Source organism: Cydia amplana, chromosome 6 (assembly GCF_948474715.1).
Source record: "Cydia amplana chromosome 6, ilCydAmpl1.1, whole genome shotgun sequence".
Lineage (NCBI taxonomy): Eukaryota > Metazoa > Arthropoda > Insecta > Lepidoptera > Tortricidae > Cydia > Cydia amplana.
In genome coordinates, this window is record NC_086074.1 from 7,669,437 (window position 1) to 7,693,295 (window position 23,859).

At 37.9% G+C, this 23,859-nt stretch overlaps 2 protein-coding genes across 2 annotated transcripts in view; one reads left to right on the plus strand and one right to left on the minus strand.

Annotated features, from left to right (window-relative positions):
* Positions 1–121: 121 nt before the first annotated feature.
* Positions 122–16,186, minus strand: LOC134648739 (putative fatty acyl-CoA reductase CG5065). The gene is made up of 9 exons (XM_063503249.1): positions 16,125–16,186; positions 9,684–9,882; positions 6,497–6,619; positions 5,719–5,904; positions 5,188–5,383; positions 4,167–4,365; positions 3,202–3,441; positions 1,753–2,010; positions 122–319 (listed from the first exon to the last, which is right to left on the minus strand). The coding sequence occupies exons 2-9, from the start codon at positions 9,873–9,875 to the stop codon at positions 166–168; spliced, it is 1,548 nt and encodes a 515-aa protein (XP_063359319.1). The 5' UTR covers positions 9,876–9,882; positions 16,125–16,186; the 3' UTR covers positions 122–165.
* Positions 16,187–21,811: 5,625 nt separating this feature from the next.
* LOC134648753 (NAD(+) hydrolase sarm1) overlaps positions 21,812–23,859 on the plus strand; it is a 102,351-nt gene continuing 100,303 nt past the window's right edge. The window contains exon 1 of the mRNA XM_063503274.1: positions 21,812–22,399. Coding sequence (XP_063359344.1) covers positions 21,865–22,399 — 535 coding nt within the window. The 5' untranslated portion in view covers positions 21,812–21,864. The remainder of the gene's footprint in view (positions 22,400–23,859) is intronic.

Genomic DNA, 23,859 nt, shown 5'->3' on the forward strand with positions numbered 1-23,859 from the left:
ATTTTCTTATAAAGTGTAATTCAATAGAACTTGCTATGTAAACAAACCGCCTGTGTCAATTTACTAGTAACTTTTGTTTACATAGTTAGCAAGTTCTATTCAATGACACTTTAAGTAACGTTAATATCCAAAGAGGAAAATGGGGCTTAGTTTTCGTCTTAATATCTACTGAGGAAATACGACTTTCCCGACGAGCGGCAGATACCGCACCAGCGGGACATAGGACAGTAGGTCCCGCGCCGGTTCGAAGTAGGACGCGATCCAGTACACGACCAGCAAGTAGAGGAACACGGACACCAGCTTGTCTAACACCCATAGACTGGAAAAGGAAGTTTTCTTTAACTATAATCGGAATAACAGTAACGATCGATGTCCTAAGATTTTAATGTCTCAATATATGTCTCTCTGCACCAATTGTAGGTATCTCTGTTTGGCCCTATGGTTGACTGGTAGAGAATGCCATTTGGCATTAAATCCGCCATTTGTACATTGTTGTATATATTTTGTGCAATAAAGTTTAAATAAATAAATAAACATCAGAGGTGCAAAATAATATTACTTTCACAGAAGGTCCATTATCCTTTGACAAATTAAGGGCGTACATCATGCTGCACTAATGTAACGTTTAGCACGTTAAGGGCCAGTTGCACCAACCACATTTGACAGACTGATCAACATCATTCAGCAGTAAACTTCCCAATCTTCCCATACAATAAAATTTAACGAGCGTTTTAACCGTGACAGGCGATTTGGTGCAACTGACACTAAGTAAGTTATATACTCAGGAAGTCACGATGTACTGTCAAAAAAAATGCGCGTGGAAACAATTCGGTGTTACAAGAGTCAAACGATATATCCCAAAACTTTAAGTAGGTACTTTAAACATGTAGTTCGAGTTCGCAAACATCTGTTTACAAGCCAATGTTCTAAAAATATATATACACTCCTCTGAGACCCTGACAAAAAGGTCATGTACATATATATTTGGAACGTTGGTCTGCTTTTACAGACCAACGTTTCAAAAATATATGTACATGACCTTTTTGTCAGGTATACCTAATTCGGTCAAATAAGTGCAGGTAACCTTGATAGGGATATTCCCAACTCGTTCTAATGTATTCATTTCGTAAGTACATAGGTAAAGGGTACAGTGCATCGTTTCAAGTCGTTACTGCCTTATATCATTTTATTAAATACAGTTTTCCTTATATTATCGCAGCAGTTAACAATAAATAACAACAGTTTTGTAATGTTTGTGCATTTTGCAAGAGGAAATCCCGTTCAAAGTTAACGGTTCAATAATGTTCGCTATTGCGATATCTATGAGATAACCTTTCGACAATCTAGTAAAATAAATGCTTCAAACATTAAACGCTAATGTTTTAGGGTCCCTATCTGAAACAAAATGTAAGTTTCCCGCATCCTAGGTTTGGGTCTAGGTCTCTGGTTTAGGTCTAGCTTAGCTTAGCTCTAGGTTTAGGTCTCTACCACAGATTTGAGACCCTACATAACAGGTATCTTTTTTAAATGAGATCAATACTATCTACAAATGTACAAGTTGCGGAAAGATAAAAAAAACTATTGAAAACTATTCGGAAATATCAGGAAAATTTCCTGGGAAATTAAGAAACCATTCATTTTAGAAACGGAATTTTTTTCATACAAAAACATGAGAAATTTCCGAAATTTTTCAATCTGGATATTTCGCAATTTTCGAATCTTTCCGGCTGCACATCAGAAAGCTAAACTTACATGTTATTCTGCAGTCTCGCTTTGGGCAGATTTTCCATTTTCTCCTTCAAGCAGTACAATTTCCCGCCAATCATACAACTCTCAATATACGGCTCGTCTTTAATAATGGTCAGGTCCATAGGGAACAGTTTGAAGTCCTCAGCGTTCAGGGACTTTGGTAGGGCCTTGAAGTTGTACGTGTCGAACCACCATTCCCTGGTTGTGAAATACTGCAGTACTTCGAGTCCGACGGATATTCTGTTTTGGATTCTAACCATGCTGTAAGAAAATTATAAGAGTTTTAGGGATTTACCTATGTATATACTTATTGCAAATAATTGTATCTATGTGATCGCATACAAGTTTGATTGTACAGTCAGCAGCAGAAGTTGCTAAGCGGGCGACACAACCAAAATTACCTTGACACGCTCTTATTCTCTTAACAATAAAGTCGCGTCAAGGTCATTTTGAACACCTCGCCCGCTTAGCAACTATTGCTGCTGACTGTTCCATGTTTTGCAGCTATTATGATAGCGAAAATCATGCTTGGGACCCTACGGTCCGTAGGATATGGGATATATGAAATTTCTTGAAATTAGAGATCGAATAACGGTTAAAAGAAACTTCCATGCACATGATGCCAAAATTGGTATAAAAGTGGTAACAACCGCTGGACTTGTTGTAAGTAAAATAAAAACAGAAAGTTCATCTGTAGCGAATACCCAGATACCCACGCAATTGCATAACACAGTACACTAAGGAAGGCCAAAATTACACTTGTATGTTTTACTTACGTAAGTAGGAACAAAGCTATATTGTTACAATGAGATAATGATATTTCATATCTCATTCTGTAGTATAGCTGTGTCCTTACTTACGTAAGTAAAACTTACAAGTGTATCTTAGGCCTAAAATTGGATCAAGTACCTAACGCTAATCATACTTACAATCGTTTCTGTCCAAAGATCAGCATCAGGAAATCAATCAAATAAGCCGGCACAAGATGGTAAAAGAACACACACAGGCTATGTATGAACTTGTTGTGCCGAATGTTCCCATCTGGGTACCACATGGATTAACGGTTGCTAACTTAATCAGTTGATGATCGTCGTTTGTCCCTATCTGTCGTTATGTCATAGAGAGGGACAAACGACGATCATCAGCTGATTAACTTAGCAAACGTTTATAAATAACGCCGTTTGACTTTAAATGTTTCTTTATGATGCCGAAATTGGCATAATAGTGGTAACAACCGCTGGACTTGTTGTAAGTAAAAAAAGATGTAGGTTAAGTTCACAGACGTTTCTGCTTAATACAAAATTAAAAAAGATGTAGGTACCTATCTTTGCACAAACATGTACATGCACTTCATATGTAGCAAATACCCACGCAATTGCATAATAAACACACACTAAAATTGCAATTAATACACTAACATTGGATTAAGTAACTAATATTAATTATACTTACAATCGTTTCTGTCCAAAGATCAGCATCAGGAAATCAATCAAATAAGCCGGCACAAGATGGTAAAAGAACACACACAGGCTATGTATGAACTTGTTGTGCCGAATGTTCCCATCGGGGTACCACAGCGGGCCCTCGAAGGGGTACTTCCGGATGGTCGCCTTGCCGTTGTCCAGCACTTGCTTCCAGGTGGTGTCTCTGTCGTCGCCTGTTGTTATGTTGTAGACGGGGAGCTCTGGAGACCTGGAATGGAAAGTTAGCTTTGTTACAAGGAATTAAGGTTTGGTTTAGACTGTGCCTGCAAAAAAAATTGAATCCTTCTAAATTGTATAAAGTTGAGTCGGGTTGTTGATGTTAGGGATGTCTGTAATTCGAAATCAACCATATGTAATAGCGCATTTTATGTTTGTGAGAACATAATGTTGGGTTGGTTAAGAGCCCATCAACGTGCACACTAGCGCCATAATAATCCTGATTATTTCAATTTAACGAATGATATTTAAAAAAAAGGGGCGCTACGTACTGTATCTTGTATTAAAGTACCTTTTGAATACATCAAACTAGTTTCTATGTTGCTGGATTCGTCAATCTATAAACTCAAAACAAAAACGGCCGTTTTAACTTTGGACGCATAGATTGACGAATCCAGCAACATAGAAACTAGTTTGATGTATTCAAAAAGTACTTTAATACAAGATACAGTATGTAGCGCCCCCCCTTTTTTTTTTAAATATTTCGTTAAATTTAAATATTCAGGATTATTTAGCAGTGGCGCTAGTGTGCACGTTGATGGGCTCTTAACCCAGCTTCACAAGGTGTATTCACTTTTATAAAAAGGTCTTGATTGGTTGTCATTTGGTGTCGTAACTCTCTGTATTGATGTATGTAGTTACTTAGTAACAGCGTCTCTTGAAAGGTATTTAATTTTAGTCATTTGTCCATGACAATGATTAGTGGATGTTACTTACCGTTCCGTCTGCGTGCCGATCTTGTACGCGATCACGATGATGGCGTTGATCGCGATGTCCACGGGAATGACCTCGCAGTGGTAATGGCCGTAGCAGTGCATGGAGCGGATCACGCCCTTTCCAGCGCCCACCATGAGCCCGATGGGCCCGTTGAGGTTGTCCACCCAGCCTGGCATCGGGTCCTTGTATGAGGGGGTCACTGAAATTACATGTGATAATGTACATTATAGCGATTGTTTTCTAGAAATGGTCGACCGACGTATTCGGTCACTTCAACATGGTGATTTGAGCAGCTTAAGCATCTTTTAGCGAGGAATTACTAAATACTCAAAACATACAAACTCATTCTTAAGTTTTCTGTGGCAATGATTGGTTTTAAGATGTTTCCTTGTCACATCTAAAATCTATTTTTTAATTCGGTAGACTAAAATGACATTTCATAGTATGAAATGACATTTTATGTTCATACTATGAACTGTTATTTCAGTCTACCGAATAAAAAAATAGACTTTACCTATTACGCAAATTATTAGGATTTGGTCACAAGTCGGCCGCTGCAGAATAGGGCCTTCTGTCGTATGAATTCTGATTTCCTATGGTTCTGTAGTATTCTATTATTTCTAATCAGGAATCACTCACCTGGGTCGAACTACACACGCCGGTAGTTCAGCCGTTTGGAGTACAGGTACGAGTTGGGATGCATGTTCATGATGGACGGAGCTAAGAGGTTCAGCTGGTCGTCGGTCAGCCATTTTGCGGCGCGATGGACTTCGTGGGGGTTCTGTTGTGGGTCGTCTTTTATAATATCTCACCTATACTGGGTCGAACTACACACGCCGGTAGTTCTGGGTGAGCCTCTCTGACCAACGCCTCGGCCAGCCGTTTGGAGTACAGGTACGAGTTGGGGTGCATGTTCATGATGGACGGAGCTAAGAGGTTCAGCTGGTCGTCGGTCAGCCATTGCCCGGCGCGCAGGACTTCGTAGGGGTTGTGGGGTGGGTCGTCTTTTATAATATCTCACCTATACTGGGTCGAACTACACACGCCGGTAGTTCCGGATGAGCCTCCCTGACCAACGCCTCGGCCAGCCGCTTGGAGTACAGGTACGAGTTGGGATGCATGTTCATGATGGAAGGGGCTAAGAGGTTCAGCTGGTCGTCGGTCAGCCATTGCGCGGCGCGCAGGACTTCGTGGGGGTTGTGGGGTGGGTCGTGAACCTAGAAAGTTAGAAGTGGATTAGCAATTTATATTCTAACTGGAAAATGAAAAAGAGCGCGTTTATACTGACGTCTCGCTGATTGTCGGAGTGTCACTGTCTGTTCCAAAATATAGGTACCTATGTAATTGACTTTAATATTTTGTCGTGATATTGAGTAGCAGATAGATACAGCCGTATTCAGTTCAAAAATATAGTTAACGTTAAAAATCATTGATCCTATTTTTTAACAATTATAGTCAACCTACATAATAGCGTTTATATAGAGAGATCTATAAACCAAAATACTGCTACATTTACTAAGTATGTGTAATATGTAGCTATGTAGCATCATACCTTTTCAGCCATTCTCTCGTAATCAGGATAACAGAATGCAGTTGAGAGATGCACAAAAGCCGCCAGGTTCTTCATTTTCCTGGCCATCTCGATGACACGCAGAGTACCCCTCGTGTTCATTTCCAGCCCTTCCTTCAGCGGTGCCTCGAGACGCAGGCTGGCCGCGAAGTGGAATACTACTGATACCTGAAAGATAAGATAAGATAAGATAATAATTTATTTCATTTCAATCTTAGTTGGTAAATACATAGTGGTCGAGTCCTCCTATTAGGTATAAAGTACCTGTATCAGGAGACCTCGCTCTTCCAGATTACAATTTTAAAAATCTATCCTAAGAGATGTTAATAAGTTTAACATTATAAATTCTATAATGAATTAACAAATTCGTCAATATAAGAGTGCATACAAGTATTTGAAAAGTTTTTAGGGTTAATATCAACATAGGGACTTCCCAAGCAATACGAAAAGGTAGGTCATAATATGCTAGTCTAGTGCGGTTTCAGAAAAAATTGCTCCCTAGATTTTTTTAAAATTAACCAGCACTCTACGCTGTGTTGGCTCTGGAGTCGGCTCTATTTGCTAATGCAACAAGTCTTAAAGTAACATTTTATTTTGAATGCCTATTTTATATGGGTACTAGCAATTTATTTTATACACTCATCCATAAAGACAAATTTTATGAGCATGAGAAGGAAGAACCATATTTTGCTACACATCATCCTTCCTGATCTTACCTCATTAAAGTTTCGCTTAAAATGGAATTTAAACAGAAACATACCTCGTTATAAAGTTTGTTCAGCATCTGATCTTCGATCCCGAGGTTATCGTAGCTGATGTCTCCCGTCACGGGAATCAGTTTCTTCATCACATGTGGTTTCTCTTCTCTTAGCCTTGAGAATAACTGTAACGGAAAATAAACTGTATAATCATACTTAGGTATGATCCAGTATATTTTTATTAAAACCATAAACATAATTAATAACAAACTTAAAATAAAAATTAACCTAAAATTAAAACTATCTACAAAACTAAAACTAATACCTAAAAAATAAATAAAGATAATGTGGGTGACCTAGCCCAATATGTATATATTAGGCTAGATCACCCAGGTCCGATCCCTGTGGGAGGGTTCCCATAAGGCTGGCTGCGTTCCCCCTTTGGATGGCTATGCCGATCCGTTGGGCGAGGAACGAGCCAGCCCTACGGTCCCCGGTGACCTCGAAGATTTTTTTTGACAGAAAAAGGCACTTGACACTTCCAGTTGTGTGTTAAATGTGCTAACAAACAACGACTAGCAAGCAAAGCAATTCATTATTAAATACTTTTATAATATCTCAATCATACGTATACACGTAACGTTAATTCTGGCACATCTGTTTCTCGCAAATCCTGATTCTCTCTTGGACAAGTAATTTAAGATGTCATTATCCTTATTCGATTCAAATGGATAGGTACCTAAAGAGTTAAGTACATTCGGATGATGACCGCAGCAGCGTTACTGTTAGTGCTGCATGCAAAGCTGACACGGACTTAAAAGCCGATCTAGGTAGATGGTAGCCGATGATATGCACAGTTAGGAAATGTATAGACATTTCCTATAGAGGTATCTAGGTAATTACAGTAAACACTAAGTACTATTTTATGTAACTATGCATATCACGTTGAGCAGCTGCGTTTCGTTGGCGAGAATATCTCTGCATTTTGTAGCTACATAAGAGGTACTTTACAGGTTAAAGGTTATTTGAAACGAATACCTATATAGTAATAACGTGACTGCAATAATAATAGAGGCTTTATTAAAGTACAAGCGATTGGTGTAATGGTTATTACGAGTATGTATGTGTTCGTATATGCGAAGTTAACTTCGCCATCGCTTGGTGGTCTGTGTTCGATTCGCGGATACAGCATTTACTCATCCGGTACAGATATACTCTTTTTAAATATCCCTCTCCTAGAAGAACCTACCTACATTAATTTAAATAACTGAGAGTATGAACAAATATTTTATTTACAAACAAGATATATACAGTGGTATTACTAAAAGAAATTAAAAACTAACTTAAATCTAAAATAGGCCCTTGAGGCAAGGATGCTGGCGACATTTCCATTTCCATTGAAAATCTAAACTCTAAATTGGGTGTTCAACACAGAAAATAACTACGAGGGGTGTTCAAAATATTCTCGGTATGAGAATGAAAACAAACAAGTACGAAAAGTTTGATATTTTTTTTTGTTCAATATACTCCCCCCCTATGTTCATACACTTAAAAGATCGATCAATTATTTTTTTTAATCCTGCATAAAAATATTTTTTATCTTTGGTGTAAAAATGCTCCTCCACTGCCGCCTTCAATGCTTCATCATCGGAAAATTTATTTCCACGCAGATCCTTTTTAAGATTGGGGAACAAAAAGAAGTCGCTGGGGGCTAAGTCCGGACTATACGGTGGGTGAGTAACAGTTTCAAACCCACATTCAACAATAGCTGCCTTGGCAATATGAGCAGTATGGACGGGGGCGTTGTCATGCAGAAGCATAACACCTTTGGTTAACTTTCCTCGCCTCTTTTCTTTGATTGCATCCTTTAATTGACGTAGAATGTTAGCGTAGTACTGTCCTGTGATATTTACACCTTTTTCTTTATAATCGATCAGTAATACTCCTTCACAATCCCAAAATATCGTGGCCATGACCTTGCCAGCTGAAGGGATGACCTTGAACTTCTTGGGATGAGCTGAACCCTTAATGTGCCACTGCATGGACTCTTGTTTACTCTCTGGGTCATAATGATGAACCCAGGTTTCATCTCCAGTAACTATTCTTTGCAGCACCTCATCAGGATTTTCACCGCACAGGTCAATAAAATCGGAACAACAAGCTACACGCATGTCTTTTTGAAGCCGAGTCAGCATTCGCGGAACCCATCTTGCACTTACTTTTGACATATTAAGATGGTCATGGATAATATCATGTACGGTACCAATAGAGAGATTGGTTACTTGTGCTATAGATTTTACCTTCACTCGACCATCTTCCAATATAAGTTTTTCCACTTTATCAATATTTTCTTGTGAAGTAGCTACTACAGGCCGGCCAGGTCTAGGGTCGTCTTCAACACTCTCCCTTCCACGTTTAAACTCGCTTGACCACTTTTAAATGGTAGATAAAGAAGGAGCAGACTCACGGTAAACACAATCCATTTCCTCTTTTATGGTTTTTTGATTTTTACCCTGTTTTGTCAAGAATTTTATCACGCATCGATGTTCTAATTTAGTTAACATTGTCAATTCCCACATGATGTTCATGTTTGTTCAGCAATTGCAGAAAAACAAAAGAACATCTCGGTTCGAATTATACTTTTTTTTAATGTCAATGAATAAACCTTAGCGGCCAGTAACGAAAGAAATTTTAGAAGAGGTTGTAAGATATCAATACCGAGAATATTTTGAACGCCCCTCGTATTTAAGAAGACCTTACAGCCTTGTTATTGTTACTCATCGAACTTACGGCACAGAATAAGTTCTGTATTATCATACAGAACGGACACGCACCGCCCCGCCCCGATTCGGATTACCTCGCCCGCGACAGGCCGCGACATGAATGTGTGCGTAAGTCGCTCTACCTCTTTGTTGCACTTGTAAATTCGTACGTAAGTGTGACAGGGAGGCAACACGTCGAACGTGGTTCGCGGTAGGCCCTCATGTCAGGATTCCGTCAGAAACTCAATGACGCGTGTACAGACGTGCCGCGCACACATATAAACGCAAATCATTTTTGATGTATGGCGTGTCCGCCCTGTGCTTACGGGTAGTTTCCACATGTCCTCGATCCGCGACTCGGGCGTCTTGCCGCGCTTGCTCCGCACCAGTGCGTACACGCAGCCCACGTCAGGCACGGAGTACAGCAGCTTCTCCATCAGCACCTTGCCCAGGACCTAGCGGCCTCGGTACCACTCGTTTAACTTACGGGTAGTTTCCACATGTCTTCGATCCGCGACTCGGGCGTCTTGCCGCGCTTGCTTCGCACCAGTGCGTACACGCAGCCCACGTCAGGCACGGAGTAGAGCAGCTTCTCTATCAGCACCTTGCCCATGAGGCCGGAGGCTCCCGTCACCAGGACCTTGCGGCCTCGGTACCACTCGTTGATGTCCGACGTCATGTTTTATCTATGGAGGAAATAATAAAATTTGAAACTACGATTGCAGGCGATTAATTTATGGATAGGTACCTAAGTTGTAAATTGTAATTATTTGTGGTGTCTAGAGGGTCCTTAAACGACGAATGCTATAAGGCATGGAACGCTATATTAATAGAGAAGGCCTATTTAAAAAAACAACGGGTTGCACTCAGGGAGTGCCGGCAGAAGTGAAAACTCAATGACTAGTGCAAAATGCACTATGTATAATTGAGGTTAACGCCATCTAGCGTTAGCGTTAATTACTTGAAAGCCCTAAGCACATCACTGTTAGTACTCGAGTTATATTTATACCAGTTAGAGCGAAACTCACTAGATGGCATTTAAATCAATAAAGAAAAACTCAATGACATTACAGGTACCGGTTTTTCATGTAATGTCATTGAGTTTTTCTTTATTGATTTAAATGCCATCTAAATGAGTGGCCATCTAAATCTTACGGTCACGTGATTGTCTTACGCTGTCTCGAGTTTAACATTTTTTCCCCACCTCAAAAAGTGCACAGCGCCGCTAAAGAAGTTTTCACTTCAAAAATATGTCATCTTGAATAAGTAATACCCTGGTAGTAATACCTTAAATACCAATGCGTATCATGCAACTGGCTAATTTATGAAAAGTTAAACGTAACCACTTAAAAATTGGCGCATGATTTAGATCAAGATTAATAATCGGATGTAACGTTACCGCAACGCACATACGGAAGCGTTGTTGCAAGTTGCATTCGATTTCCTGCGGCATTTTGTAACGCAAGTGACGCAAACCCCGGTATCTGTGCTGTGCGTGAGGCGATCTTCGCCGGTTTAACGGCGATTTGCGTTGTAGGTTTAGCTTATTATGTGGTCTACCACTAGGGCTTGCAAATATTCGAAACTTTCAGATATTCGAATATTCGACTTTTTCTGACGACGTATTCGAATATTCGAATAATTATTCGAATATTATAAAAAATAAGAAAAGGAACGAGAAATCGGTTTATTATCGTTTTATTCAAAAGCTTTTTTCACATATTGCTAAAACTAAGGATATTTGGCAGAAATCCACTTAATTGACTGGATTTTATCATCCTACTATTTATAAGATGCCCACATTTATAAAAACAAGTAAAACGCCAAAATTAGACCGTATTTAATATTTCTAGATAAAACTTATTATAAATGCGTCGTTGCGTGAAATAATATAACTTTAACCATCCAAACACGTAACCATAGGTATGTAAGATATTTTTTTTAGTGGGTAATTATTTTCCGATTTAAATTAACTTGTAATCACTCAGAGGCCTGTAAAAAGGCCTTTAATTTCACATTGTATTTTGAATCTTTATTGACTTTATTTGTTTTGGCAAGTTATTATTCCTAATGGTCGGCTAATTATATAATATTGGAATATTTAAGGGAAAAAGTTAGTTGAGTACTGGGTGGATTATTCGTCAGCTAAAGGTGCATGGTTAGATTACCAAGTTGGGCAGGTTTGGTATGATTAAATTTGAGAATTGCGATAAGTGGCAAGGTTTAGACTTTAAAAATTGGCTTAACGTACGCTTGTACTGAATAAACAGAATGACCCTTTAACTTAAAACTTACGCACCGTAAAAATAACATACTTTTTGATTTCGTTTTCTTTTAAATTTATTTAGGTTTCACTGTATTCACGAAGTCTATCGAGAGGAATACAGTAAAAAAATTATTTCCTTCGTATTTGGGTACCTGCCGTTCCTCATTCACTGTAAATACCCGTAAAACACACAGAAACTGTAACTACAGCGGATGACATAGATTTTTTTATAGTAATAAAAAATATTCGAATATTCGAAACGTGAGCGGCCGAATATTCGAATATCAAAACGGGTCGAATATTCGACAAATTCGAATTGCAAGCCCTATCTACCACATATACTTAGGAATCTTAGGACTAGGTCCTTATGCACGAGCTTATTATGATTTGTCTGATCACTGTTATATCTATGATTCATCTGGTTCTATGGCTTCTAGTTTTTCGATGAGCATTGGAGCTTGAAACCAAAACTTTACTTCATCTGAAAATCGTTTTAGAGATTTCTTTCGCAGGTTTGCTGGAATGACCGTTCAGAGACCATATCAGAGAAGGAGGCTGGCTCAACTGGACTCGGCTGGAAAGAGCTGGAAGTAGCCGCTCAAGATCGTGACAAATGGAAGATTCTTCTGTGAGCCCTAATATGTTCCTAATGAGGGATAACAGGAATGCATCATCATCATCATTTTTATCAGATTGGAAACGCATCAGTCGATGTGCAAACGCGGTTAATTTAATGAAAGATCAAGTTTGAATTTGAGTTTGAAGCTTAAATCTTGTTTTTATTGAACGAATCCTAGAACGAATTATTTGATTGCAATTGACCATCGCGACCAATTTCTATTTACCCTCCTATCTCTTACTATTCATACCATCAGCAAATAAACTTAATATAGGTACGTAAGAATGGCGTAAGCCCCCGCCATATTCGCACATGTGGAATAGGCCCAGTTTTACTGGTTGTTTAGGCACGAATCCTACCAACATAACATGGCTGCGTGCCTGCGGCTTGCCACACAAACTGGTAAATTGTGACACGGTTGCGCAAACCTCACCGCCCTACTGCTACGGACCAAAATCCAGCGTAAACGAATTGCTTATAAATCGCCAGGACTTCTTTGCAATAATTATTATTTATCATGGTCAAGGTTTAAGCTTATAATCGTATATACTCGTATGAATACGCCACCCTCTGAATCTCCGATGGCGTCGTATATTATGATGATAAGTAGGTATTTAGTCTGCAAGGTGTCTAATGTCTATGGGCCTTAGTCGCCTGAAAATAGAGTCTGTGCGGAACGAGAAGAGTCGTGGAATGTATGGGGCCCAATACATTCCACGCACATAGGTACACTCTTCTCTTTCCGCACAGACTCTGAACGACCACCACCATTAGGTATTTTAGGTTATTTGATTACCAGCTTGAAACTTTATTTAGACAACTTACAATAAAAACTATAGAAATCTGTTAGGTTAGATATCAAAGCTTCAATGAAGGTAAATTAATAAATGTACCTATACGCCAAGGTCATTTACCTAATCGACCTTAAAACTTTACTATGAAGCAATATCATAAAAGTTCGCAATATTTCATCACATACTCCATAGCGTTTACTGCGAAATACGTCACTTCACATAGCAATGCCACTCAAAACCAAAGGGCCGTGACTTAACGCGGCTAACTATTTATTAGGTTTTACATAATACATACATAATACCTTTAATTTCTTTAAAGTACAATTTGTTTAAGTAGACTTGTGATTTTCTAGCTTTTCATCCAAGAGATTATTCATTAAAGAGATCCGCCGGTTTATACCTTTATCTTCGAATATACCTGCCAACGCGTCCCACACCTCCTTAGCGTAAGATAGATTTTGCACATACGGATACAGATGCGGATCCAGGTGTAGACATATTAACGTGAAAGCCTCCTGATCCTTCTCTATTTCTGCAGTATCTAGATTCTTCGGTAGTGTTGACGTGTACTTGAAGCATTTTTCGCGAACGAAACATTTTAATTGCAAATTTCCATGACGTAAAAAAACCTTCTAACCCGTTTAATTTGGTAACAGAAAATTTTGTAAACTGGGACATGACCTGAAGAACGCTTGACGCTGACGCTTGTTAAACACGTAAGGTTGAGAAACGCGATTTAAAAATATTGTCAAATATTTACATCTATCGTACGTACTTCAAGCTTTCTCAATAGCGTAGTTTGTAGTAAGCAAGACTTTTGTCAATAATACTTTAAAGTGTAAGTACATAGAGCCCGATTCTCATTTTAATTTCTTGTTCTAAAACTGTAAAACGGTATCTTTTATCTATTGCACTAATATGGAAGAGAGATAATGACGTATCATTTCGTTTTCAGCAAACGATATTCATCTTGGCTAAGCCCACAGGGGGTCTAGCCAAGATACCAAACGTTTGCGAGACATAGCCTTTCGATTCGCCCGCGAAAAAATCTTCTGAAAATATAGTTTCTGACGCCAACAAACGTTACGATTCCAATAAAAACCGGCCAAGTGCGAGTCGGACTCGCGTTCCAAGGGTTCCGTACATTAAGTCCGACTCACGCTTGATTGCACATTTCTAATAGGTTTTCCTGTCATCTACATATAGGTAAAGAACTATTTTGTGTATTTTTTTCAAAATTTTCGACCCAGTAGTTTCGGAGATAAGGGGGGAATGGTAATTTTTTGCCTATTTTCTTGAATAACTGCTAAACTATTTATTCTAAAATTAAAATATATATATATATATATTTGAGACTCTTACAATGAGCTCTTTCATTTGATATGTAACACGTTATAGTTTGAAAAACTTTATTTTTTAATTTTCTCATTTACCCCCCAAAAATGGAGGTCATATTTAAAATTCATTTATTTACGTTATACGCCACAAACGTTATTTACGTTATCTCTTTGGGTCACAAACTTACATATGTGTGCCAAATTTCAACTTAATTGGTCCAGTAGTTTCGGAGAAAATAGGCTGTGACAGACGAACGGACAGTCGGACAGACACACGAGTTATCCTATTAGGGTTCCTTTTTTTACTTTTGAGGTACGGAACCCTAAAAAGTAACAATGTAATGTACCACAAGGAAAATCTTCAGTCAATGATAGGCACTGCGATAGTTATTATACAGTAATTTGACTTCTAATTGAAGGATGCAAATTATAAATGCGTAATCAACTGTGAAGTAAGCGGCAAACGGAATTAAGGTCATTTTGGTCAGCAAGCAGGAAATTGTAAGTGCACTTTTCTTTACTGTTCTACTTTTTTGCATTAGGAAGAATTCTGCAGTAGAAATAATAAAGTTGTGCTCTAGAAAGATATGATTAATGACAGACTACGATAACACATAGAGCACACAGACAAAATTCATCATTATCGTCATATCAGCCTGAGCATCAAGGATCACCACCACATCCTACCCTAGTGGATTAGGACACAACATTCACAACGCCTGGTGCACTACCTGCCCGTATCCAACGGTTCGATGCGATTTTAAACACAGCCGCATTCGAACAATAAGTTACGTCAAATATTCGATTTTTTTTTTCTGGCTTACTGCCAGCAATTTTGCACAGGGTGAATTTGCCAATGTCGGTGTTGACTTTCACACGTGAGGAGAATGTTCGGTATAATAATTTTGTATTTTTGGAAGGATGTAGTTGGGAAATCCTAAAAAACAAATAATTGTTATGAACATCACAGACAAACACATGACGAAAATATTAGATATTAAAACGATATGGATCGGATATACCAGTGTCAAACAAGTGTCAAATGTGACGTTTTTGCTTGAGGAATCGTATCTTATTGTTCGAATACGGCTGACAGTTCAGCGATCCATCTCGTTGGAGGCCTGCTTCGGTTCCATCCTCCTGCTCCTATTTGCACATAGGTATCTACCAATTATTGTTTTTGGAGGTATGGATTAATTAGAAGCTTATATAGTTAATTGTTTCGTTACAAAAGTCATCTACAGAAAAAAATATGCTTTGTAAATAAAGGTCATCTCGGTAACTGGTGATCATTTCGCAAAAAAGGCCAAAGAATTTCCTATCAATTATGACATTGTTTAAAATTTTATAATCATAATCAACTATGGCTATAAGTTCACGTACGGGTCGTACGGCGAATTGACCACTGACGAACCTTAAACATAGGTAATACCCAAAAGTAGTAACTAACATTAAAGACACTACAGTGAGATGATATGACAAATTTTTGTTAACAGAGGTTTAACTGGTAATTGTAGGCACTTTCTTCAGTTTCGCGAGTCATATCCTGGTCATTTGCTAATCGGCCCGATTTCAGGCACGCCATTTGCACTTTGTCACTGAGATTCTTAAACTTGTACCTACCTCTATCATGCATTCATTCAAAAAGGGGTAAACATGTATAATAATCATGTTTTATAGGTATTGTAGTTTGCAGTTAATTGCTCATCTATCAGTAATGTTCAATACGTAACACAACACAAACATTTCAACTATCACATTCATACACCGCGACAAAACTAGTTCGAAACACTTATAGTACTTTAAATTCGTAATAAAACTAAAATTATGACTAAAAATCACATACCTACGACCATATTTAATATATTTGTTTATATCTTGATTCGTTATTTAAAGGAAAGTGAAAACTTACCCGCGATCGCTAGTTCTCGTTTGAACGCTGCGCGGTTGTCTGTACGAGGAGCGTCGTACGCGCCGACTAACTAAGTTGTATAACGCCAGCCCTACCTGCGCTTACGCAGACGCTCTGTATTACCATCTCTCACTACCCGAACCAGTATAAGTGAGACTGAGAACTTTGAAATCCGTAAAAGTGCGTCCGAAACAAACGAATGAACCGCGAGTGCGCACAATAATTTATTGTAGAGCCAGCTGCAAAAGTGCATAGCCACTTTATGAATTAATTCCATTGTTTCCAAAATATGTCCATGCAATTTTGCAGCTCGCTGTACATTGCGTATTTTATGCGAGGCTAGAATGAGGCGCGCAATGTGAAGCATAAATACGTCTGCACTCGCGGCAATCGTTGTTTACTTCTCTGTCACTTGAATATGTACGAGTGATAAAGAGACAGACAACGAAATTTCAATTTTCACGATAGGCCCTGAGAGATCACAGTTAGGCTAGTTCACCTATCGAATAATCTTGGTACGCGAATACAGGTGCAGGTAGGGGGCACGTCAACGAAAAACGTTGCGAAAAACTTGAAGGCACTTGTGAGTGAATCGATGCTTGACACTTGGATTTTGCAACGGTATTGACTGAACTGATGTAAGCCGTTCTTTGGTCTTGAGTCGATAAACATAAGTTCGTGGCCGTCGTCAAACAAGGTCCTATTTGTTTATGGCGCTTGTATCTTAGTGGACATGAATAACGCATACCTAACCCAAAATACTGATGCCCAATTGGGGTACAAAAAGTAATATACATACCTACCTAACGTTTAGGCAACAAATGCTATGCTAAACAATTAAATTTTATTTGTTATTACCAGACATAGGAATCCGTGGTGGGGCAAATTTTCTTGACAGGTAGGGACTTCCTATATCGATAAACTCAATTATCGATGCTCGTTCTATATACTATTTAGTGATCACTCAATGGTTTGCTTGTAAAAATATGTTTAAATTAAAAGTGTAAAAATCAAATAAAATAATAACTCAATTCGCTTTGATTGATAATCAATCAAGAGGTTGAGAAAATATTGACTATTTAATAGTGCAATAAGTATTACGCCCTACCTTTATATAACCTAGCGATTATTTAAAATATGCTATGTGTGAATACTACATGCTGTGTGGATGTACTTGTCTTCAAAAAAATAGTTACAAAAAACACACAATGTTGGGGGCGATCTGGGGGCGGTCTGGTTATTACAAAGAATACCTACCTAAACAAAAATGGTAGGTAAGTACCTAAAAAGGGGCTGTATGTTTGTTATTTACTCGTAATAACGTCAGGTTGCGTTAACTTACTTTAAGGATAATTTTCGCTTTCTACAACATACTGGTCTTAAAATTTAATAACAATCCTTTCAGTTTTATTTTAGAATAGTTTTTTTTTAGTTTGTATTTAGTTTAATTGTAATTTTAAGTTGTATTTATTTATTGTTTTTTTTTTTGTCATGAGCAAATTTTTTTTTCGGGAGACTAAAACATTAAATAGGTACTAAGGTTTTTTTGGTCGAACATTGCTCGACATATTTTGCTCTATAAAGAGCAGCTTCAACAGGAGCCATATATGTGGACTGACCGACGCAGTTCTAGTATATTTAATTTGATCAAAAGTTAAACTTAGGTAAGCAACTAGGTATTTTTCTTAAGTCTGAGAATAGAAGTAGCTATAATATGTGCAAGAATACATACGGGTACTTGTACTTGCTGTTCATATGATATGAAAAGCATATGTATCATGAAAATATGACTTAATTTTTATATTTCTAAATATATGTGTAGAATCGTAGAACTATATACCGAAGACTCTAAACTCGAAATCTTACGATTCTTCTAGATCCTCTTAAAATTGTTAAGATTTTAATTAAATGAAAATGTTATCAAATCAACTACCTATTTATTTCTGTATTATTACAATTTTACATTCTTGATAATTAAAGGTTTATCCAAAAAAAATCAACTAAATAAGTAAATACTGCGTACTTACTAATTATACATAGAATAGAATATATGAAAACGATCTCGAACATAGCGTGTTTAGCAGGCAGTGGCACCATCTTGCGAAACGCTCTAACACCAGTGATTTACTTATGATAGTCGCTTTGGCTTGGTGGGACTCGGTAGAGTCATGATACTTCGCTAGATGGCTTTAAAATCATTCGATTGACTTAAAGAATCATTGGGTGAGTTAATAATAAATATCATTTTAAATTACATTCTTTCTTATTTCTGACGCGAACCTATTGTGTTTTGAATGTCTGACCTTTGCCACTCAAACTTATTTATTTGCAAACCCTTCACAATGTAATTAAAAACCACAATACGTAATACACCATCAATCAGGAGTAATCCGCTGATACGAAGAGAACCGTATATAATATAGGTACTTATTTAACAAAATGTAAACAAACGACAATAGGTACGGCGTTTCATTGGGTAAGAATATTCAAGTCAATTTAACTCGATGTGATAAAAGTCAAAACTTACAGAAGTTTAAATAATATTACTCAACGAAACATTTAAGCAATTGAAGCTGCTATGATCGTGCTATTTTCATTGAGGTATACAAGAGACGACATCTCGAACAAAATGTTTCCGCACCTCAGAGAAGTGCATGCACTTCTTTGCTTTTAGTACGTCACCGACCATTGACGAGATGCCACACATGTACAGAAAAAAAAATGCCTTCGTGCGTGTTAAAAAGTTGCAACAATAGCACAAGAAAATATAATAAAAGGGATGGAATAACATTTCACCGGTAAGCAATGGAATAACTGTTCATTTACTATTATTTAGTTTTCAAAGTAAATGTTTGGTCGTAGAAAAAGTATTGTATGCAACGTTGTTTAACTGAGTCAAAAAATACTCGTGGCGTCTTTATTAACAATTTTCGGCTTCGCATGCATGCATGCACTTCTCTGAGGTGCGGAAACATTTTGTTCGAGATGTCGTCTCTTGTTATATACCTCAATGGCTATTTTGCTACGAGTATATGGATTTATTTAGTTTTGTAATTTTATTTGCTATAACTATCTGACCATAGTAAATAACCTAAAACGAGTACGGATTCTTTAGTCATTTTAGGGTAAATTAGAACATTACACGATTAAATGAAATAAGTTAAATACAGCCAACGATAATGCAGTTAATTTGGTTGGTTAACTAAAATAATAAATGTTTTTAGTACCTACCCGATAATGTAAAAAAAAATCTTAACTACCTACAGAAATATACCGTAAATATTGGCCGTATTATAATACACATAATGTAAAATTAATGTGTATGAAATGAACACAATAGTTATTTGTACGACAAGAGATCAAAGTTTGATATTTCTTCGAGTGCTTATTTTGAGTCCCGTGCAAGCGAAAGACTTTATATTAGATTCACGAGCGTAGCGAGTGAATCTAATTTAGAATCTTGAGCGTAGTAAGGGACTCAAAAGCGCACGAGATGTAAATAACTTTGATCTCGTGTAGTTCACAAAACTTTTCACCTCAGCAGTGAGAACATATTAGAGAACCCGAAAAATATTTTTCACCTCAGCAGCTCGAACAAGGGTACTTTGCTACTTAAAAACTGTGAGCAAAATGCGGTTTTGCTACTGTTTTTAAGTAGCAAAGTACCCTTGTTCGAGCTGCTGAGGTGAAAACTTAATTGTTGGTATATCTTAAGAAAACATGAGTGAATAGAGGTAAGTGATGAAGAAGGAATACATTTTTTTCTACTGCCAGCAAAATTACCTTTTGCATAACGATTGCTCCGACTTCGTGAAAAGGATCGCTCAACAATAAGTACGCCCCTTCAGCAGGAAATCGAACTTCGGTAAAAAAGTAGATTTAACTTTTTTATAAAGAAAATATTAAATAATTTGTGTAGTGTTAGTAGTAAGACTAGTAAGTATTAAATAATTTGTCCCCGGGCGCATTTTCGCGGTAAAGTTTTATGAAACATTTTATAAAACATATAGTCAGTGTATGTTTCAGCTTGATGTAGTTGGAAATAACATAATTTCTCTTATCATTAGCGTGTTTATGGATCGGTTGCACAAAACTATTCGTATCGTTAAAGAGTTCGCTAAATTTTTATGAATGGAAAGTTTCATAGTAAAGCCGGGGCGCACCGGCTGACGTTGATCAGTCCGCCAAATGAATGAGGTTGGTGCAACTGGCCCTAAGTAAATCACATTCGTATATTACTTAAGTGTTTTTTTTTCATGTATATAACAGTCAGTCGAAGGAAAATTCATACATCCACGATATCTTTAAATAATTAATGACATGTGATTCAATTATTGTTTCAGGAGTCCAGAGTGCACGGTATCAAAATCATTTTTATCTCAAAGGAAGGCTCTTTAATCCCTCACTGGTCACTGCGCTCAATATTCCATGCTAGAATCCCTTGCTAAGCTCAAGATTCTATTCAAGAATCTTTCCCCTCACTCAATGAATATCCATTCTATACAATATAGGTACCAGATTCTTGAATAGAATCCCGTGCTAAGCTCAAAATTCTATTTAATAATCTTTCCCCTCGCTCTAGATTCAACACGCCTCGCTCAATGAAATATTGCATTTTACTTGCATCCATTCTATACAATATAGGTACTAGAGGTACCTACTATTTACGGTAAGTAGTAAGTTACCGGTAGGCTTCCAGCTACCTGTGTAGGGGCCCGGAATCGTGCTGTATTAAGTGCGGTTTGGCCTTTAAACTATATTTACCTACATTATTTACGAGTCAATAATTCTCGACATTTATTACCAAACATGCTCGATAATAAAATGATTCATATGAATACTATTAAATTATTGGTATATTATATTACATTAATTACGTATGTATGTAGTACACATCCGAGGCAAATGATACCTGAATTAATATGGCCATAAATAACATACGATTACGACACGGCAATTTTTAGTTCACGTAATAAATTAGAAGGTGATTCCTATAATTTTTGGCGATAAGAAAATCACCGAAGCGTAGTTTAATATAAGTTATTAATCTAAAGCCCATCATGTAAGCGTAAAGAGAAAGTTGTCCGCCTACGATGCTCACGCGCAGCCTCTTCGCATTGAGCGCCGAAAGCTCCGTGTCGCAGGCTGCCCTTACTACTTACGACACGTGATCTTCGACCATACACTTTAGCATAATGTTTACCACTGCGGCTTGTTTAGTGTGAATAAGAATGTACAGCAGTTTAGAACTTTACTTAATCAATAATCGTGTTATGTGCTGTGTTATGTGTGTTTTTAATACCGTGGCTGACTAAGCTGTGTCGATCAATATCGTGCAATTAATTACGACTTAAAACGGGACCATGAAATTGGATTTGTCACAAATACGCGTACACGTGTTCGGTAGATTAAGTCCAAAACTTATCGCAGATCTGACCGCGGGGGCGAAATCTCCGTAATTAATCTTAATTGTGGCGTATGCGCATGCCCAGCTTTATCTCCAGGACGATCGTGTTGCTTACCATATGATATGTCATCTGAGCAACCTTCGAGCAATTTAATCTGTGCGTTACGCGTGTCCTGACAGATCGAATTAACTCATTATACAGAAATATTGGAAACAAGATCTAGTTTCCGACACGGATGGTGCACGGGTGAAGTTACATGCGAATGTCCAACAGTATCTAGTCTCAGTCACTTGAAGCCTCTAGTGTATACCGCACGTCTTCGTTAATAAGTCATGCGGCGTAAGGACCCAACGCCTGTGCACAGTGCGGGGCGAGGACGTAGCCTGATATCGATCAGATCTAATCAGCCACAGCAGCGTAAGATGATACCAGCGTCTCGAAGCCTGCTCCCTAGAAGTTACTCTTCACCGTCAACGCAAAGGGATCAAGAAAGTGCACCCCAACCCAGCCCAAGAGGCTACGTCATGAGAAGCTTTTCCACTCCTGAGCCGAAGGCAAAAGAATATCGTCGTAACTCCGATTCTTACTACCGCCCAAAAGCCCACGGTTCTCGAGGCGAGTTGGACACTGATCTAGAGAGCTTCGAGCAGTTTGAGGAAAGCTTCGTCGATATGGATGACGATCAAGATGTGTACGGGACGTACCGCAGAAGCCCGGAAAAGGAGGAACCCAAGCGAGTAATGGCTACGTTACTGCAAGGGAGCGGGCTGCAGAAAATCTCCATCAGACCTGTTTCGTCTTGCACTACACAGACTTTGTATAATGCACGAGAAACTATGAAGGAACTTCAAAGAAACCAACAAAAGGGTAAGTTATGCTACCTATTGTATGTTTTCTTCTTTTTTAGGACACGTGTTTGAGATTAACCCAAATCCATTTAAGTACTATTTTCAAGAATCAGAAAACTTCATGTGCTTTCAGATGTATAAAATCTGTAAGATACGATAGGTACTCGTAAATCCTAAATATGTCAATATCCACGCTTTGCATACAAACCACATGCATTTCAATCTGCCATTTATCTCTATGACGTCATTGAATTTGTTTTACGACAAACACTCTGCGGGATTAAATATTTGCATTTCAATATTGATACGGAACAGACCGGTGGCCAGATCGTCTGATATTAACAAGTGCCGTGACTGTGAGCTTTTCCACATAGCTTTTTGAACTGGTTATAGCAAGCAGTTAAAGTTGACCGTTAAATTGACAATAGAACCTAGTGTGTATGTCTTACCTAAGTAGGTGTCGGTTGAAGATAAAACAAATAAGTGAGGTAAGTCTTAATTGCATTTCAGTGTAAATAAAAGGAAAAGGTGACGCTAAAGTTTATTTTTACTTTGCTGCGGCAAAGTACTTTTTAGACACAAAATGGGATTACTCGAATAAGTATATTTTACAGGATGGTGCCTTCTTTGGATAATCTTCGGTAACTACAAGTTACCAGAATCACCATTCATATTTTTCTCATCGTCCATTTATATCAACTTAAATACAATTTTATAATTTCTTTTAAACATTGAGCTATCTCTGCTATTTAAGTAAGACAAGTTTCTCTGAAGGTAAATTTAGTTTTACTGCTAGTTCTAATGTTTCTGGCTTAAGTTTAACAAGATTTTTTAATTGAGATTAATTAGCCCAGATAAAAATATACATATTGGTAAAAATAACGTTAAATTTAAACTTCGGGTTCGATACTTGACTGTGTGACCCTCGCGGAACTTTTGCACGGAATCCGTAGTTCTGTAGAAAGCGACCAACTTTTTATTTTTGTCAAAGTGACTTTACACCTTACACCCTAACTCAGTGGCTTAGGTCGCTTTCTGCATTGATAAAAAAATTGAGTTCGTCGTTTTCTACATAACTACGGTCGACTTTGATGTTTACAAATTAATACCATTTCAGTGAGGGAAACCATTGTAAGTATATAATCTAGCAATGCCCAAACTTGAAAGTAAATAAGTGCTGCGTGCTGCCTTGGGACGCAACCGGGAATAGTTAACATGATGTTTTTCAATATAAATTCCACTCTCTCTTCTTAGTTGCTACAAATTCTGCATTTTTCTGATTACCTATGGACTACTCTAAGAAGAGGTTTCTTGGTTACAATGCGGGGATGTGTTCAGTACTAGTGCAGTTGGGATTAGGGCTTCCAATCTCAGCTTGGGATGTATAATAGGATCGTGAGAGTTTTGATTTCATCAGACCAACGGTAATTTGTAATTCTACGTTGACGACCAAAATTAGTTTATCGAGATTATTGGAAA